At 43.0% G+C, this 20,000-nt stretch overlaps 1 protein-coding gene and 1 non-coding gene across 2 annotated transcripts; one reads left to right on the top strand and one right to left on the bottom strand.

The window, feature by feature from the left end:
- Positions 1-8,569: 8,569 nt before the first annotated feature.
- On the top strand, positions 8,570-12,658 carry LOC128684465 (protein scylla). Its single transcript, XM_053770657.2, has 4 exons — positions 8,570-8,787; positions 10,450-10,630; positions 10,835-10,993; positions 11,326-12,658. Exons 1-4 carry the CDS (start codon positions 8,712-8,714, stop codon positions 11,396-11,398), a joined length of 489 nt encoding a protein of 162 aa, XP_053626632.1. The 5' UTR covers positions 8,570-8,711; the 3' UTR covers positions 11,399-12,658.
- A 1,609-nt stretch (positions 12,659-14,267) lies between these two features.
- TRNAQ-CUG (transfer RNA glutamine (anticodon CUG)) lies at positions 14,268-14,339 on the bottom strand. Its single transcript has one exon. It is a non-coding gene; the product is annotated as a tRNA-Gln (tRNA).
- Positions 14,340-20,000: the final 5,661 nt, after the last annotated feature.

The following is a 20,000-nucleotide window of genomic DNA, read 5'->3' as shown; positions in this document are numbered from 1 at the left end:
TTCCCTTCTCACTCTCCTCCTCTCCTTCCCTTCCCTTCTCTCTCTTTCCCCCTCTCATACTCTCCCCCTTTCCCTTCTCACTCTTCCCCTCTCTCTCTCCTTCTACCTTTCCTTTCTCTCTTCTCTCACAAAAAAAAAATGGTGGGGACTCGCAGGAACCAAGGATCAGATGAGAATGGTTCTGGTAGGGAGGAGTGGATGGAGGAGCAGTGGAAAAGGATGGAACATGAGTGGGAGAGAAAATTAGGAGAGCTTTCTGAAAAAATGGAGAAAGAGCTCTCTGTGAAATTGGAAAAGAGGTTGGAGAAGGAGACAAAGAATTGGGAGGCACAAGTCGAAACTGCAGTAGCCAAGATAAGGGTCCTAGAAGTTGAGATAAGTAGGCTGAACGAAGTTACAGGGGAAGTGACCAAAGAAGACACAGCATATGAAGCTGCGAGGCCGAACAGGAAGGAAGGAATTATGAATTATGCTAAGGACATATCAGCCTGCCAAGGAGGGCCAAGGAGTGAAAGGGAAGAACAGCTGGTTGCAGATGGAGAGGGTGATAAGTCGAATGCTGAGGCACAACCATGCTATCAAGAGCCACTGGAAAAATCAAGGGAGAAACTGACCACATACAGGCAGAATCCAGAGTCACAGAGGGTGAGGCAATGGGAGGAGGAAAGGGCAAAATCAGTGTTTATCCATGGGCTTCAGGAGAGAGAGGAAAGGACACACACTGAAAGGCAGCAGGAAGAAAGGAGATTGAGAAAATCATCACGGAAATAGGTGAAGAGATGGACGAGATTGTAAATTTTCAGAGAATAGGGGGGTACTCGAAGGGGAGAAACCGGCCAATCAAGCTGATTCTCAGGACGGAAACAGTGCAGAACAGGATCCTCCAAGAGAAACCACGATTGAAGATTGAAATACTCGGAAGAGTACAAGAGGGTGTTCCTAGACAGAGACAGAACACAATCAGAATGACAGCAGCTGAGGGAGAGGACAAAAAAGCGAAAGGAGCTAGGAAAAGAGACAAGGATGGAACCAGCAGAGGTCAGTCAGAGCAGAACAGAACAGCAAGGACAAGCAAACGCACAACTATTCTCAGAACAATACAACCTATCACACCATCCCAACACACACTACAATCCATATCCACAGCCTCCACCCAACACCGAGCTATAGAATCCCACAGTATGCTACCACTATCCCCCATCTCCCACCCTCACAGGCCCCCCCCAAACCAGTGTTGGAAAGGAAACTGAAGGTATGGTACACAAATGCTGATGGAATAACAAATAAGTGGGAGGAGTGGCATGAAATAGTCAAAGAGGCATCACCGGACATCATAACTCTCACAGAAACCAAGCTTACAGGTATGATAACAGATACCATCTTTCCAACGGGATACCAAATCCTGAGGAAATACAGAGGGAACAGGGGGGTGGAGGAGTGGCATTGCTGATCAAAAATCGCTGGAATTTTGATGACCTGGAGAGAGGAGACAGCAGAGAAGAAAGTGATTACATAGTGGGAACGCTTCACTCTGGAGGTCCCAAGTTGGTAATAGCAGTGATGTATAACCCACCACAGAACAACAGGAGGCCAAGGCAAGAGTACGACTAGAGCAATAGAGCGATGGTTGACACACTGGCTGCAGTGGCCAGAAGAGCTCATGCATGCAGGGCAAAGCTCCTGATCATGGGTGACTTTAACCACAAGGAGATCGATTGGGAGAACTTGGACCCGCATGGGGGCCAAGATACATGGAGGGCTAAGATGATGGAGGTGGTACTGGAAAACTTAATGTACCAACACGTAAGGGACACTACAAGAGAGAGAGGAGAGGATGAACCAGCAAGGCTGGACTTAGTATTCACCTTGAGTAGCTTCGAATACACAATAGAGCTACAAGTGGAGGGAGAAGCAGGAAGGCCAGGACGAATGAAGCCAAACTACAAGAAAGGGGACTACACAGGAATGAGGAACTTCCTGAACGGGGTTCAGTGGGACAGAGAGCTGGCAGGGAAGCCAGTTAATGAGATGATGGAATATGTAGCAACAAAATGCAAGGAGGCTGAGGAGAGGTTTGCACCCAACGGTAACAGGAATAATGAAAAAGCCAGGATGAGCCCATGGTTCACCCAAAGGTGCTGGGAGGCAAAAACCAAGTGTGCTAGGGAATGGAAGAAATATAGAAGGCAAAGGACCCAGGAGAATAAGGAGAGCAGTCGTAGAGCCAGAAACGAATATGCACAGATAAGAAGGGAGGCCCAAAGACAATATGAAAATGACATAGCAGCGAAAGCCAAATCTGACCCGAAACTGTTGTACAGCCACATCAGGAGGAAAACAACAGTCAAGGACCAGGTAATCAGGCTAAGGAAGGAAGGAGGAGAGACAACAAGAAATGACAGTGAAGTATGTGAGGAACTCAACAAGAGATTCAAAGAAGTGTTCACAGAGGAGACAGAAGGGGCTCCAGAAAGACGGAGAGGTGGGGCACACCACCATGTGCTGGACACAGTGCACACAACCGAGGAAGAAGTGAAGAGGCTTCTGAGTGAGCTAGATACTTCAAAGGCAATGGGGCCAGATAACATCTCCCCATGGGTATTGAGAGAGGGAGCAGAGGCGCTATATGTACCCCTAACAACAATATTCAATACATCTATCGAAACAGGGAGATTGCCTGAGGCATGGAAGACAGCAAATGTAGTCCCAATCTTTAAAAAAGGAGACAGACATGAAGCATTAAACTACAGACCAGTGTCACTGACATGTATAGTATGCAAAATCATGGAGAAGATTATCAGGAGAAGAGTGGTGGAACACCTAGAAAGGAATGATCTCATCAACAGCAGCCAACATGGTTTCAAGGATGGGAAATCCTGTGTCACAAACCTACTGGAGTTCTATGACATGGTGACAGCAGTAAGACAAGAGAGAGAGGGGTGGGTGGATTGCATATTCTTGGACTGCAAGAAGGCGTTTGACACAGTTCCACACAAGAGATTGGTGCAAAAACTGGAGGACCAAGCAGGGATAACAGAGAAGGAACTACAATGGATCAGGGAATACTTGTCAGGAAGACAGCAGCATGGTACGTGGCGAGGTGTCAGAGTGGGCACCTGTGACCAGCGGGGTCCCACAGGGGTCAGTCCTAGGACCAGTGCTGTTTCTGATATTTGTGAACGACATGACGGAAGGAATAGACTCTGAGGTGTCCCTGTTTGCAGATGACGTGAAGTTGATGAGAAGAATTCACTCGATCGAAGACCAGGCAGAACTACAAAGGGATCTGGACAGGCTGCAGACCTGGTCCAGCAATTGGCTCCTGGAGTTCAATCCCACCAAGTGCAAAGTCATGAAGATTGGGGAAGGGCAAAGAAGACCGCAGACGGAGTACAGTCTAGGGGACCAGAGACTACAAACCTCACTCAAGGAAAAAGATCTTGGGGTGAGTATAACACCAGGCACATCTCCTGAAGCGCAAATCAACCAAATAACTGCTGCAGCATATGGGCGCCTAGCAAACCTCAGAACAGCATTCCGACATCTTAATAAGGAATCGTTCAGGACCCTGTACACCGTGTACGTTAGGCCCATATTGGAGTATGCGGCACCAGTTTGGAACCCACACCTAGCCAAGCACGTAACGAAACTAGAGAAAGTGCAAAGGTTTGCAACAAGACTAGTCCCAGAGCTAAGAGGTATGTCCTACGAGGAGAGGTTAAGGGAAATCAACCTGACGACACTGGAGGACAGGAGAGATAGGGGGGACATGATAACGACATACAAAATACTGAGAGGAATTGACAAGGTGGACAAAGACAGGATGTTCCAGAGATTGGACACAGTAACAAGGGGACACAGTTGGAAGTTGAAGACAGAGATGAATCACAGGGATGTTAGGAAGTATTTCTTCAGCCACAGAGTAGTCAGGAAGTGGAATAGTTTGGGAAGCGATGTAATGGAGGCAGGATCCATACATAGCTTTAAGCAGAGGTATGATAAAGCTCACGGCTCAGGGAGAGTGACCTAGTAGCGATCAGTGAAGAGGCGGGGCCAGGAGCTCGGACTCGACCCCCGCAACCTCAACTAGGTGAGTACACACACACACACACACACACACACTCTCTCTCACACACACACACACACACACACACACACACACACACACACACACACACAGTAATGTAGTGGAGGCAGGATCCATACATATCTTCAAGAAGAGATAGGATGCAGCTCATGGAGCAGGGAGAGAGTGGAGGCCTGACTAGAAGCTGTGAACCGACCCCTGCAACCACAATTAGGTGAGTACACACCTGACGTGCTCCCATCTCGTTACTACAATTTAAAAGATATGAGAGGAAGGTGAGTTGTCTGCGACGCTCACTGATAAACATGACAATAATCACGTCAACATGTCAAGTAACCTCAATAGCACATGTTTACCACATACCTGCCAGGAGGGTAAAAAACAACACTAATGATGTATTGCGGCTGTTAACAACATACAACACGAGTATAGTGGCTGTCAACAACATACAACACGAGTATAGTGGCTGTCAACAACATACAACACGAGTATAGTGGCTGTCAACAACATACAACACGAGTATAGTGGCTGTCAACAACATACAACACGAGTATAGTGGCTGTCAACAACATACAACACGAGTATAGTGGCTGTCAACAACATACAACACGAGTATAGTGGCTGTCAACAACATACAACACGAGTATAGTGGCTGTCAACAACATACAACACGAGTATAGTGGCTGTCAACAACATACAACACGAGTATAGTGGCTGTCAACAACATACAACACGAGTATAGTGGCAACAACATACAACACGAGTATAGTGGCTGTCAACAACATACAACACGAGTATAGTGGCTGTCAACAACATACAACACGAGTATAGTGGCTGTCAACAACATACAACACGAGTATAGTGGCTGTCAACAACATACAACACGAGTATAGTGGCTGTCAACAACATACAACACGAGTATAGTGGCTGTCAACAACATACAACACGAGTATAGTGGCTGTCAACAACATACAACACGAGTATAGTGGCTGTCAACAACATACAACACGAGTATAGTGGCTGTCAACAACATACAACACGAGTATAGTGGCTGTCAACAACATACAACACGAGTATAGTGGCTGTCAACAACATACAACACGAGTATAGTGGCTGTCAACATACAACACGAGTATAGTGGCTGTCAACAACATACAACACGAGTATAGTGACTGTCAACAACATACAACACGAGTATAGTGGCTGTCAACAACATACAACACTAATATAGTGACTGTCAACAACATACAACACGAGTATAGTGGCTGTCAACAACATACAACACTAATATAGTGGCTGTCAACAACATACAACACTAATATAGTGACTGTCAACAACATACAACACTAATATAGTGACTGTCAACAACATACAACACTAATATAGTGACTGTCAACAACATACAACACTAATATAGTGACTGCCAACAACATACAACACAATGTGTGATGTGTTCGTAAATATTAATGGTGTGTGTGTGTACTCACCTAGTTGAGGTTGCGGGGGTCGAGTCCGAGCTCCTGGCCCCGCCTCTTCACTGATCGCTACTAGGTCACTCTCCCTGAACCGTGAGCTTTATCATACCTCTGCTTAAAGCTATGTATGGATCCTGCCTCCACTACATCGCTTCCCAAACTATTCCACTTCCTGACTACTCTGTGGCTGAAGAAATACTTCCTAACATCCCTGTGATTCATCTGTCTCTTCAACTTCCAATTGTGTACCCTTGTTACTGTGTCCAATCTCTGGAACATCCTGTCTTTGTCCACCTTGTCAATTCCTCAGTATTTTGTATGTCGTTATCATGTCCCCCCTATCTCTCCTGTCCTCCAGTGTCGTCAGGTTGATTTCCCTTAACCTCTCCTCGTAGGACATACCTCTTAGCTCTGGGACTAGTCTTGTTGCAAACCTTTGCACTTTCTCTAGTTTCATTACGTGCTTGGCTAGGTGTGGGTTCCAAACTGGTGCCGCATACTCCAATATGGGCCTAACGTACACGGTGTACAGGGTCCTGAACGATTCCTTATTAAGATGTCGGAATGCTGTTCTGAGGTTTGCTAGGCGTCCATATGCTGCAGCAGTTATTTGGTTGATTTGCGCTTCAGGAGATGTGCCTGGTGTTATACTCACCCCAAGATCTTTTTCCTTGAGTGAGGTTTGTAGTCTCTGGCCCCCTAGACTGTACTCCGTCTGCTGTCTTCTTTGCCCTTCCCCAATCTTCATGATTTTGCACTTGGTGGGATTGAACTCCAGGAACCAATTGCTGGACCAGGTCTGCAGCCTGTCCAGATCCCTTTGTAGTTCTGCATGGTCTTCGATCGAGTGAATTCTTCTCATTAACTTCACGTCATCTGCAAACAGGGACACTTCGGAGACTATTCCTCCCGTCATGTCGTTCACAAATACCAGAAACAGCACTGGTCCTAGGACTGATCCCTGTGGGACCCCGCTGGTCACAGGCGCCCACTCTGACACCTCGCCAAGTACCATTACTCACTGCTGTCTTCCTGACAAGTATTCCCTGATCCATTGTAGTGCCTTCCCTTTTATCCCTGCTTGGTCCTCCAGTTTTTGCACCAATCTCTTGTGTGGTACTGTGTCAAACGCTTTCTTGCAGTCCAAGAAAATGCAATCCACCCACCCCTCTCTCTCTTGTCTTACTGCTGTCACCATGTTATAGAACTCCAGTAGGTTTGTGACACAGGATTTCCCGTCCCTGAAACCATGCTGGCTGCTGTTGATGAGATCATTCCTTTCTAGATGTTCCACCACTCTTCTGATAATCTTCTCCATGACTTTGCATACTGTACATGTCAGTGACACTGGTCTGTAGTTTAGTGCTTCATGTCTGTGCTGAAAATATCTAGCCTAGACAGGACTCGCAGCAATGGTTTTAAGTTGGAAAAATTCAGATTCAGGAAGGATATAGGAAAGTACTGGTTTGGTAATAGAGTTGTGGATGAGTGGAACAAACTCCCAAGTACCGTTATAGAGGCTAAGATAAGATTTCGTTCGGATTTTTAACCCCGGAGGGTTAGCCACCCAGGATAACCCAAGAAAGTCAGTGCGTCATCGAGGACTGTCTAACTTATTTCCATTGGGGTCCTTAATCTTGTCCCCCAGGATGCGACCCACACCAGTCGACTAACACCCAGGTACCTATTTGCTGCTAGGTGAACAGGACAACAGGTGTAAGGAAACGTGTCGAAATGTTTCCACCCGCCGGGAATCGAACCCGGGCCCTCCGTGTGTGAAGCGGGAGCTTTAGCCACCAGGCCACCGGGATAAATACATGAGTGGATGTGGGTGGGTGTGAGTTAGACCTGATAGCTTGTGCTACCAGGTCGGTTGCCGTGTTCCTCCCTTAAGTCAATGTGACCTGACCTGACTAGGTTGGGTGCATTGGCTTAAGCCGGTAGGAGACTTGGACCTGCCTCGCATGGGCCAGTAGGCTTTCTGCAGTGTTCCTTCGTTCTTATGTTCTTATGTTCTTATGTACTCACCTAATTGTGGTTGCAGGGGTCGAGACTCAGCTCCTGAGTCTGTGTGTACTCACCTAATTGTGGTTGCAGGGGTCGAGTCTTAGCTCCTGTGTGTGTGTGTGTGTGTGTGTGTGTGTGTGTGTGTGTGTGTGTGTGTGTGTGTGTGTGTGTGTGTGTGTGTGTGTGTGTGTGTGTGTGTGTGTGTGTGTGTGTGTGTGTGTGTGCGTCTTGCCACGGCAACTTTGTCAAAGAGGGAAGACAAACAGTGAAACCATCACTTAAAATACAATTTTCTCGATTATTCCAGCTTCATTACGCCAGCGGACATCACTTGACATCAACATCTATGTTTCCCCTACATGATGTCACTATTGAAAGTTGCACATAGTAGTTAATAAGGCTGTAAGTTGTAAATAATGTTAAGATAGGAGGTGGCTGACGACATCTCACAGCTGGTGAACAAAGACAGTCCTGCCACCACCAACACCAGCCTCCATTATTCTTTATTTTTACTGCTGTCAGATCACAACTTCATCTTTGTCTGCCTTTACGGAGGAAGCCGTGGTTGAATCTCCATTAGTTCGTGCATTTAGGTATGCAATATTTATTGAATAATGGTGAAATATTGGTAGAAAAGCCTCGGTGGCTGGTGTTCCCTGGCAAGCATCACCCAGGGCTCAATAAGGTGTGGCGCATACAGTCATGGTCATTTTTCCTTTACTAACTTTTAGTATTTTTAACCTTGGTACAAAAATTGCCCTATTCCTATTAAATAAAATAACTCCCTAGTAAATAAATGCATTAAAATTACGCAGTTTAGCTTGTACACGTGTACATTATTGATATCACTAGGCGAAATGAGAGACGAATGCAAAATATTATGTTAAAATTGATATTTGGGTGAGCGGTGTTGGAAAGCCCCTGAACGAAAGTTACTGGAAAAAGTTTAGTTAGTTGTGGCCAAGATTGTCGGCATCAAAGAGCAGACCCAGTGCTCCCGAGGCTCAGTCATCCCTCACACGCCACAGGGGACACATCGCTCTGTTCATGACGCTCCTCACCTGACGCTCATCACCAGACAAAGACCTGAGTGAGAAACTTTGTGCTCGCGAGAGGTTCATCACCGTCAATATTTAAGCGACATGGCGCATCTGAAGGTGCTAAACCCAGCAGCATCCAACCTCAGTGATCTCCTGGAGCCGCTGCCCACGGAAGAAGGTGAGAAAAAGTTAAAATTCGATTTTCAACTGTTGCTGGCCCAGCTGGGCCTTTATAACGGGGTTCACACTTCTATATCCTCTTATAACGTACAACTTATATATAGAACACCCTTAACCTCTCAGTACAGTTAAAAGTTAACTCAATCTAATAATGTTAAAAACTCAGAAAAGTCCTTTGACGTCCTCTATATTACTGTATGACCCTTATGGGTTTAGCGCATAGTTGTTATAATGTAAAGGGATTAACTCGTTTTTCATTATAAATTTAGTGATATATTCGCTACAGTGGAAAGTGTAGTTTATCGAGCATATTGAATGTATAATACAACTGATAACTGCAATATGCAAATTCAAGGCTACAACGGATGTTTTATCTTGGGTAAAAAATGTGTGAATGATTCACCCGGGTGAATGTAAGACATGAGATGGATGTTGATACGGATGACGGATGAGAAATGGGTGTGAGGCTGGTGAAATGGATGAAAATGGGTGAAATAGATGTGATACGGATGAAGGGATGAGAAATGGGTGAAATGGATGTGAGAGGCGGGTGAAATGGATGAGAAATGGGTGAAGTGAATGCGTGAGGCTTGTGAAATTGGTGGGTGGGTGAAATAGATGTGAGATGGATGGGTGAAATTGATGGGTTAGGCTGGTGGACTGGTGAAATGGATGTGTGTGACGGATATGAATGCTAGATGGGTGAAATGGATGCGTGAGGCCGGTGAAATGAGTGGGGTGAGTGAAATAGATGAGATGGATGAAATTGATAAGGTGGTGGGGTGGGTGAAGAGGATGAATGGGTGAGGTGAACGAGTTAATGGGGTTTGTGGGCGAGGTTAAATGCGTGAGGTACATGGACGGGGGAATAATAGGTGGGGTTATAATGGCTGTGGCCTCCACTCTGGAGAAAGTCTGGCGTCATAGGTTGCTAAGGGGAGTTAGGAAGGGGTTGTACCACGGCAGGGGAGGGATGGGAACCCACGGATAGGGGGAGGGGGTGTGGGGAAGGGGTTGTACCACGGCTGGGGAGGGTTGGGAACCCATGGATTGGGGGAGGGGGTGTTAATGGGGGCGCCAGCGCGTGGAGAACTCGCTAGAACTTTCTGCCTGTACACTTCACATTACATGTTTTAAATTGGCTAAAAATTGGTTCTCGTGATAGGAACAAGGTTCACATTTCACCTCATTGTTTTAAATGCGTTTTGATAAGCTTCTGAGTACTGTACAAGGAACCCAATGGAAGTCACTGACTTTTTTAGGGGGGTTATCCTAGGTAATGTACACCATATACGATAATTGTACTTATGTGCACATGTGCCTAAATAAACTTACATGATAGAATATTCTAAGATAAACTTGACACTTTTCTTTGAATAGGATTGGGAATTCTTCTTGGTCATTCTTCCGAAATGCTGAAGCATTCTAGTGGCTTTGTGCTTAACAGTATTTTATAACGTGTAAATCACACGCTGTATACTATGCAAAGAAATTAACATTTGAAGTACATCTGAATTCTTTTTTTTTTTTTTCAATATATTTGTTGTATACAACCAACTCAATTTTGGCTTGATTGTTGTATAGAAATAAGTATGCATTAATGGTTGGGTTTTTAGCTTGTTGCAGAGAGCTTTAATCAGACTTCTTTCTTGTTCCTTAGAGCTTCTGAACGAGAGTATAGAAGACCCGACGGAGAAGAGAGCAAGACTGGTGCTTAAAGGACGAGTGGAGGAACAGATTAGACATACTACTCAGAACAACATCGTCTTCCCTCCAAACTTACTAGACCAAGTAGCAGATCACGTCCTCTATCTCTCCAAAGATGAAGCCTGCGGCCTAAGGTGAGCTTCAGTGGTAATGCTTGCCAGATTTGCTAAAAGTTAGTTAGGTGGGTTTTCCAACTCCACAACACTGTAATGTTCTATTTCATATTAAAAATGCATCACTAGGGTCATTTTTGTGTAGTGTATGTACAAATTTGTTTTAGGGATACTTGCTATGTATTTCTTCTAGTTGATGCTTAAGATATTTTCTCATTGTTGCAGAGGTTGTGTAATTGTGGTGTTTTACGAGGAACCTGAGGAACCTGAGCAGCTTCTAGCCAAGGTGAAGGCAGACAGGAGTATGCCCTCTACACACCTCCTTGTTCTCAGACTAAAACCTGACCCTGCCTCCTGGTACACCAAAATGGCCAGAATCTTTAGGTGAGTGTCAAAGTAAGTTCGTTAATTGCATTTTTGGGGGGAGGCCTTTCCCTTCCTGTCTTCTAGTTGATGTAAAAGGTTTACCACTGCAACTAGAATGATTTAAGTTCTGAATTTACCAGATAGTAATATTTCACATTAATGCCATCATAGAACCTTTATAATAAATTTTTCCATTAGGTCCTAAACCTTTATCGAGTACTTGACCCTTGTGGGTTTAGCGCTTGGTTTTGATTATAATATTTTACCAAATTTTGACAAATAAAACTATACATTTTATTGGCTAAAACTCTATTTTGACTTTTTCCTTTCTCCTTTCTCATTGTCCACAGGTCACTTGGCGGTAAAAGGAGAATGATCATTTCTCCCAGTTATGAGCTCACAAAGAGAACATTTTATGAGTAAATGCTGGGAGATCCTTGAGTTGTGTGGTTTATACTTGCGGAGGCAGTTGGTGGCTCTTCCGGAATTGCTTTGCACATCCTGAGTTGCGTGGGCCAAGTAACCATCACCTAATACATGGAGGATCTCTGGTGAATTAAGGGGTAGCTGTTATATTTAAGACATGGAGCTGCATCATCCTGGATTATGGATTATCAGCATTCACTTCAGCAGGAGCACCTCATATATTGGACCATTTTTTTAAATAGTCATAATTATCATCTTTTGTAGTGGATGTCTTTCTAGACAAATCACAGGCGTTACACAAGTATCCCGTAAGACAATAAACATCACTGCCAAGTCAAGTAACATTTATCATAGTTGTAATACACTCACAAATCATTTTCTCATTAGCTCATAAGGGACACTGGCGATCATCTTATTTAAATACTGAACAAATATCTGGGAGTTTCACCTCATTGGCACTTTTTTTACATCACTATATTGTCATATCATCTTCATTATATTTGTTAATATATATATGTAAAAGGAAAATTCCTTGGATCTCTGCACCAAAATAGCTATTAAGAAAGGCCTCTGTATTCTGGATTCCCTGAGTTGGGCCGAGGATGATCCGAACAACTCAAAGATTGAGGCCCATCTGTATGTACTCTGATACGATGTGCTCAAAAAAGTTTTAGAGTTAAGGTGTAAGAATGCTTTAAAAGTTGTTTACTCGCATTGAATGTATAGGCTGGTGTGTGGTTCTGGAAACCTGGTGTGTCAAGAGCCGGCCTGTATACCGGAGACTAGGATTATATAACAAGAATTGTTTAATGACTTTTTTAATTATACTATTTTTTTTAAACCTTCAGGCTGGCTTTTGGTGTCAGCAGATTAAGTTACATGTGTATTTAGAAATATGGTTGACGATGGTTTGTGAGACGTCCCATCAGTTATTTATAAGCGTTCACTGTCCGATTCTTACAAATGTTATACTGTTTGTAGTTATCCGGGCTAGTATTGTTGAATGAATGGGTATCACCTGTCTCATTGCACTACATAAGTGGGGGATAATGTACACCATGGGAAGACCTGCTGTAAGTACTCTTATCCTGCACGGGAAAGAATCATCTAACAGAGGGTCATACTGTGGCCATCTCCCATGCGTTGAGAAGGAAGTCTCCTAGTCAGGCAAGTTATGCCTCTTGTGATAATTAATAGTTGCTTTGTGATAATATTTTTATATTTCGAAGATAAACGTACAAATGTTTGAACTATAAACTTTTGTTTCCTTTCCACCGAAATTTCTGGTACAAAATTTATATCCATGTAATTGTAACCTTCAGTACGTGTTGTAAATACCGGCAGTAACGAACAAGTTGAAATTCCATACAAATTTAACGCTTGTTGGTAAACATTCTCCAGATGCCGGTAATAGGCTCTTGGTCCAAGGAATTGGGCCTGCCTTTTCCTTGGATCTAACCTGAATGCTTCCCATTGTCCCAAGCGCTGTATGACCCCTACAGCCTTATCGTTCCCACATTAATTTTTGACCCTGGTGAGTGGCATTCTCCTGGCGCTACGACCCCTGCGGGTTAGCGATTTTATCTGAAATGCTATGAAAAAAAAACTTGAAAACATCTGGATCGAATATTTTAAAATTCTCTGGGGGGCGCTGAATAACCTACGGGTTTAGCCCTCCATCCTCCATGAATGCCATCGAAACTGAAAAATTGACTCGAATTTCTATCAGCAACCTTGTACAAAGTATTGTTGCTAAAATTTCTTAAAGTACCTTCCAAAGGTGTGAAGATCCTTGATGATGGGGGTCTGGTCCCTCATGGGGTCCTTGATGGTCTGCTCCCTGATAGTGCCCCTTGATAATGGTGCCCTGGTCCCTCATGGGGGATCCTTGATGGTGCTCTGGTCCCTCATGGAGGGGGTCCTTGATGGGACTGGTCTCTCATGGAGGGGGTCCTTGATGGGGTTCTGGTCCCTCATGGAGGGGGGTCCTTGATGGGGCTCTGGTCCCTCATGGAGGGGGGTCCTTGATGGGGCTCTGGTCCCTCATCGAGGGGGTCCTTGATGGGGCTCTGGTCCCTCATGGAGGGGGGTCTTTGATGGGGCTCTGGTCCCTCATGAGGGTCTTGAAACCGGTTAAGGACTCTTGATCCAGTGAAGAGGACTTATTAAATACGTCTTTAGATCGAACCAAACTCAATAATGCGCCGTGTAACCCCTACGGGCTTAGTGCTTCCCCATGAATATTGTAGTGGATTACAGGAATAAATACCATCAAATGGCTGTGATAATATCAAGGAACATGCAAACAGAAGGTAGAAATTTTATATATATACACATAAGTAATCGCGAACAAGCAATACAAGATGCAATACAACATTGAATTATAGCTCTAGGCCTTTCATGTTGCAACCACGAGTTTGCAATGTTGCACTAGTGCTTCCTTTTGATTATAATAATGCAATGTTGCAGAAAAGATATATTGCAAATTTACGACCTGGAGGCTATCCAGCATATGTGTAGAGAATCTCGGATAACCCAAGAAAAGTCAAACCAAGTAACTTATTTCCATTGGGATCCTGACTTTACAAGCCTATTCTATCGACCTTAATTTCAAATTTACTCTTGCACGCAGCGTTGTATGACTTGTGGGTTTAGCCCATAGTATTGATTATAATAATAACGTACTCACCTATATGTGGTTGCAGGAGTCGAGTCATAGCTCCTGTATGACCCTCTTGGGGGTCACACAGCCTTTGGATTCAACCCAATTACCTCCCACACCCCTAGACGCTGCATAACCCCTGTGGATTTTACGTTTTCCCCCTTAAATATAAGATAATAACAGTGGAAAAAACAGGAAAACAGTAGGTCCCACCGAGACTCGAACTCGGATTGTTGGATTCAGAGTCCAAAGTGCTGACCATTACACCATGGGACCGCCGTGGCAGGTATCACGCAGGAACAATTGACATGTTAACATTGTACTAGGATGATGTTCCTCTATAATTAAAGAAACTTCATCTGGATTAGTAAGTTTATTCAGGTATACACAATTACATAGATTATCATACATAGCAGCATATGTGTAGGAACCTAGGGTAACCAAAAAAAAAATGTCAGATAATTAATGTGACTGTTTTTGTGTATATCTGAACAAACTACTTAAGGAACTTCATCTGGACTGGTAAAAAATGATATGTGGAAACAAATGTGCATTGTTACTGAAGTGAAGAAGGTTCCAGGGCCGAAATTTTCTATTAAAATGTTCTAGTCCAAAGAATCCCAGTGGAAATAAGCCACCTTGACTTTTTTTGAGTTATCCTGGGTAATTTACACATATGTTAGTATCAAACATTATCTCAGTCTACACCAGTGTTCGAACCTACACTGCATGACAGATATTAATAATACAATAATATCTTTATTTCTACAAGTACATGTACAAGGTATACAGACCATAGCTGACATCAATAATATACTACTATACAGAAAGCCACTTGTTATGCTGAGCATTTTGGGAAAATTAGGTCAAATTTGTCCCCAGGATGCGACCCACACCAGTCGACTAACACCCAGGTACCTATATTACTATGTATAATGATTGTACGTAAGTGTACGTGTGCCTACATAAACTTATTAATGGGCTCTTGATGAGAGGAATTGAACCTCTCCTCCTCCTCTTCCTAGGATTAAACCTATACAACCCTCCTCTTTCAGCCTAGTTAGTGAGGACATTACAGATTAAGTAAGTTTATTCAAGTATACACAAATACAGTTACATAGATTATCATACATAGCAGCAATATGTGTAGGGAACCCAGGATAACCCAAAAAAAAGTCAAGGTGGCTTATTTCCATTGACAAGACAGGACAGACAGCAGCACTACACACACAAGAAGACAGGACAGAGAGGAAGACAGGACAAACAGCATTACTACTCTGCCATAACTTACCTTGATAGTGCTGGAAATTAGATCACCTTGGATGGTGTCAGGTGACCCAGCAGCGAGACATCAGGTGACCTCTGGTGTGACCTCTGGTCATCCTAGTGCTACTGGAAGTAACTCCAACATTCTTCCCGGTTCACTCATCCGCCATTGTTGTCTGAAAGAGGAATGGACAGCTGGTGTTCCCTCCTATCTAAACAGGTGATAATGGCGGCGTATTCACATATATGCTGTTGCAGGAGTCGAGGCACAGCTCCTGGTGCTGTGTACCAGGCATGGTCATCAGGGAACAGCATCACTACATGTTGCAGCAGAGGCGACTGTGCTCCGTTGTGAGTGGTTTATTTTTATTTATTTTTTGGTCTCCCATTCCATCTTCACTAACTACGACCCTCCCTGCTGATCCTGAATGGTCACTGACCATCCTAACAACCTGCATCCACCTTCAGGTGGTTAAGAGATACGATTTTGTTCGGATTTTTAATTCCGGAGGGTTAGCCACCCAGGATAACCCAAGAAAGGCAGCAACATCATCGAGGACTGTCTGTCTTATTTCCATTGTGGTCCTTAATCTTGTCCCCCAGGATGCCATCCACACCATCCACTAACACCCAAGTTCCTACTTATTGCTAGGTGAACGGGGACAACAGGTATTAAGAAAATAGGACACATGTTTTTATCCTTGCCGAGGATCGAACCTCGGACACTCAGTATGTGAGGCGAGAGCGTTGCCTACCAGGCCACGGAACACCTGAAAAAGAGATGTTTTAGTCACAAAGCAAAGTGTTATGAGTTACGGGAAGAGACTAAAGGAAATGATCTTGATGACATTAGAGGATATCGGCTATCGGAAACAGGTTTTGACCAGAGGTTTGGTAAGATGGGACATGATAACGACAGAAAATGCTCAAAAAACTTGATAGGGTGGCCAGAAATGGACTGTTAGAGAGGCAGGAAACCGGTACATGAGGGCAAAGTTTGAAGTTAATGAAAGAAATGTATTACAGAGGTGTCAGGGAGTATTTCTTCAGCCCCAGGGTAGTCAAGAAGTGGAATTACCTGGATGAAGAAATTGTAACAGGCTTCATATATAGTTTTGATAATAAGTGTGATAGAGCTCAGGAAGCTGTTAAGGCTGAACCCAGTAATGACCAATTAATAAACAGGGACAGGAGCTGAGACTCGACCCCTGCAACCATCAGGTAGAGACAGCAAGTGAGATTAACTAGAGACTAGTGTACCTGACCAGCATATCATACACAGTAACGGGTAGAATAATAAAGACTAACTGGCCACCAGTCAACTCTGCACACAATACCAACATACCTTCACCAGTGAGAATTTAGTTTATTTTAGATACAGGTACACATAAGTACAATTATCATACCTAGTAACAAGTGTAAATTACCTAGGATAACCCCCCAAAAAGTCAGACTTATTGCCATTGGGGTCCTTGTAATATCTTATTACTGGCTATCTAGGGTCAGACTGGAAATAAAGATGAGTGAACTGAATGTTCCAAGACTGGAAAAAAGGGCCTCTGATGCAGTGCCATACAAAACAGTAATACATAGACAGGAAATGAGAGTTGAGGTAAAGTATTTATTAATATAGATTGAGAGCATAAGGAATCCCTGAATGATAGACGGTCACATTGAACTGATCATCTCAGTGTATATATAATTTATATACACTTTATCTCAGTGTATATCCTATATATGTATTATTTATTTCAGTGTATATTCACTTCTCAGAGTATGTACATTAATATAAATACTTGGTGTATATTGACAAAAACTTTGTGTAAATATAATGATATATATACATATAAACATGAGCTCATGTCACAAGTAATGTTATTAATATTATGCAGTATATTGCCACATTGTAAACACGGTATTTGTCAGCTGTTGTGTATGAGAAGAAATGATTGATGGGAGCTCTCTCTCTCTCTCTCTCTCTCTCTCTCTCTCTCTCTCTCTCTCTCTCTCTCTCACTCACTAAGCAGTAGTTATCAGTTTGTCACTACCACACAATGGAATTTTTTCACCGTATAACTCCACATGAATAAATTTTGCCCCCCCCCCTCTGCCCATCATACAAGTCTTCCAGTGCCTCGCCAACAACACTCAGACAACACTCACCTACCAAAACTTTTAAATTGGGCCGTTTATGTCCATAAAGCAGCCTAGCTGGTGAAACAATACATGCAAATAAGCGACGTCCTCCACGTCCTCTCTCACTCCTGGCAACAGCGGTGTCTGAAACCAGCCATTTGAGACCTGTTTTCAGCTTTCTATTCTCGCCCTTTCCGGTTTTGGGGTGTTTTTGGTCGCTCTTGATAAACCTTGTTTGTGTTGCCAAGCTCATTGCTTCACCTGTGTTCTTATTATGTCTCTGGAACACAAGGTAAATGATAAAACCGGTTTTATACCTCATTTATTTTTTAAGACCTGGAATTAATTAACAATGAAGGCAATGTGTATCAATGCTCATCAGAAAATGGAAGGCATGGGATTATGATGGAGTTTTATTCGTAAGGAAACAGGTGTTTTTGACCCGGGATTCATCTGAAGGTTACTTGAAGATAGTGTTAGTAAGGAAGTAATTAAGTTTATTTAGGTAGAGGTACACATAAGTACTGTGGAAAATACTGTATATATTTTCCAGAAATTCATTATTTATATGTAAATAGATGGCCATACTGTATTTAATAATATTTATGTCATAGAAAACGGAAAGCCTGCGTCTGTGCAGACGAGACTCGCCATCTTGGTTTTGAATTGAACAGAACGTTAGAATGAATGGGAAGAATTTTTCGTGCTCTAGAGGTTAAAATTGTGCTGACACCTCTCAAATAGGAGGCGAAATTGTTGGATGTGCATTCCTGCATAATTTGAGTATCAGGTGACTGGACAACACAGCTCCAGGAACCTCAGATAAGTCTGTTTATGTTTAATTCTGGCCAGTAATTTAATAAATTTAGACAGTGAGGTTTTCTGGGTATAATACACATTAATCTCCAGTCAAATTGGTGAGTGATATTAAGATATATTTTCCTTCTGTTATGTAATTGTGTATTTATATATAATAATTTTTTAATTTAATATACAGTCCACAAATTTATATATTTACCAGAATTCCTGGTGATGTATAATTCATTTAATTAATAGGTCCAGAGCAACTTGTGGATATGACAGTGGTAGGTATCGAAGGGGGACATTTTTGCGACCTAGGTGTCCCAAATTCCTACTTGTCTAACTGATAAATAATAATTATCTATGCTCATTTATTGTTATGTACATAATTATACATACAGATAAATGTAATTTTCCACAAGTACAATTATCATACCTAGTAACATATGTGTGAATTACTTAGGAAAACCCACGAAAATCAGCCAACGTGGTTTATTTCCATTGTTTTTTTTTTTCGTCATACAGATTCTAGTATCACATGCTAGGAATGATAGTGCTAGGATTTGTCTCTATGAGAATGGGAAAGAAAATTTGGGAGAGTACCCTGCCTTGAGGGACGCTACTTGTCACTTTGCGTTCTGTTGTTAACTTAAAATTAATTGCTTTTTTTTCTTTTGTTCCTCTTTCTAATTCATTCATACTGAGTTCAATATTTTCCATTTCTTTAAGTGTTTCTTTTTGTTCTTAAGACAGTTTGGAGCATTTGGGGCAGCTGGCCTCTAGCAGCAACAGCCAGGTTGACCAGGCTAGCACCAAACGAGCCTGGCCCAGGACCGGGCTCCGAGAACAGTAAGACTTTCGAAACTCATCAAAGGCACATCATTTAAGAAGTTCTGCGATTTTTCATTAGAACATAAGAACATAAGAAAGAAGGAACACTGCAGCAGGCCTACTGGCCCATACGAGAAAGGTCCAAGTCTCCTACCGGCTTAAGCCAATGCCCCAACCTAGTCAGGTCAGGTCACATTCACTTAAGGAAGGAACACGGCAACTGACCTAGTAGCACAAGCTAATCAGGTCCAACTCACACCCACCCACACCCACTCATGTATTTATCTAACCTATTTTTAAAACTACACAACGTTTTAGCCTCAATAACTGTACTCGGGAGTTTGTTCCACTCATACTGGACCAAACCAGTGCTTTCCTATATCCTTCCTGAAGAGAGTAATGTATCCCAAACTTACATCATTTCTTTATTCTTCGTGGTTTGTGCTCCTGAGCATACCTACAGTGCCACTAAGTTCATCTTCTCCAGTCACTGGTTCGAATCCCAGTTACTCAAACAATCTTCCCAGTATATAAGGACAATTTACGTGATCCCAGTCGAAATTTTTATTGCTGAAGTTCAATTTTCTTGAGGAAACCATCATGTATGTTTGTATTCTGGTCAAGACCAGAGTGATTCTTGGTTTGAACTTCGATTAATTGTGATCTGAATTTACGATCATCGACAATGTTCAGTGGGTTAGGTTAGGTAAAACTGGTCAGAAAACAGGACAGGTGTTTCCTGACGCGGGTCTTTAGTCATGTGACGCCCCACAGCTGGAGCTTTTAGTCATCTGACCGAAGCCTTCCATAGGCTTACCCCTTCACTTCTTTAAAAATTATATTTACTGTTCAGTACCAAATCATAATTCGTAAATTTGAGATCATTTGCAGTTTCTAGTGTTG

The sequence above is a fragment of the Cherax quadricarinatus genome, chromosome 4 (genome assembly GCF_038502225.1).
Source record: "Cherax quadricarinatus isolate ZL_2023a chromosome 4, ASM3850222v1, whole genome shotgun sequence".
Classification (NCBI taxonomy): Eukaryota; Metazoa; Arthropoda; class Malacostraca; order Decapoda; family Parastacidae; genus Cherax; species Cherax quadricarinatus.
This window is presented reverse-complemented; position numbering and strand designations above follow the sequence as displayed.

What these genes read in the sequence shown, in the direction of transcription:
- LOC128684465 (XM_053770657.2), top strand. Translation starts at nt 8,712, where the DNA reads ATGGCGCATCTGAAGGTGCTAAACCCAGCAGCATCCAACCTCAGTGAT. An exon ending in GATGAAGCCTGCGGCCTAAG is followed by an intron (nt 10,631 to 10,834) that starts GTGAGCTTCAGT and finishes TCATTGTTGCAG; the next exon opens with AGGTTGTGTAATTGTGGTGT. An exon ending in AAAATGGCCAGAATCTTTAG is followed by an intron (nt 10,994 to 11,325) that starts GTGAGTGTCAAA and finishes CATTGTCCACAG; the next exon opens with GTCACTTGGCGGTAAAAGGA.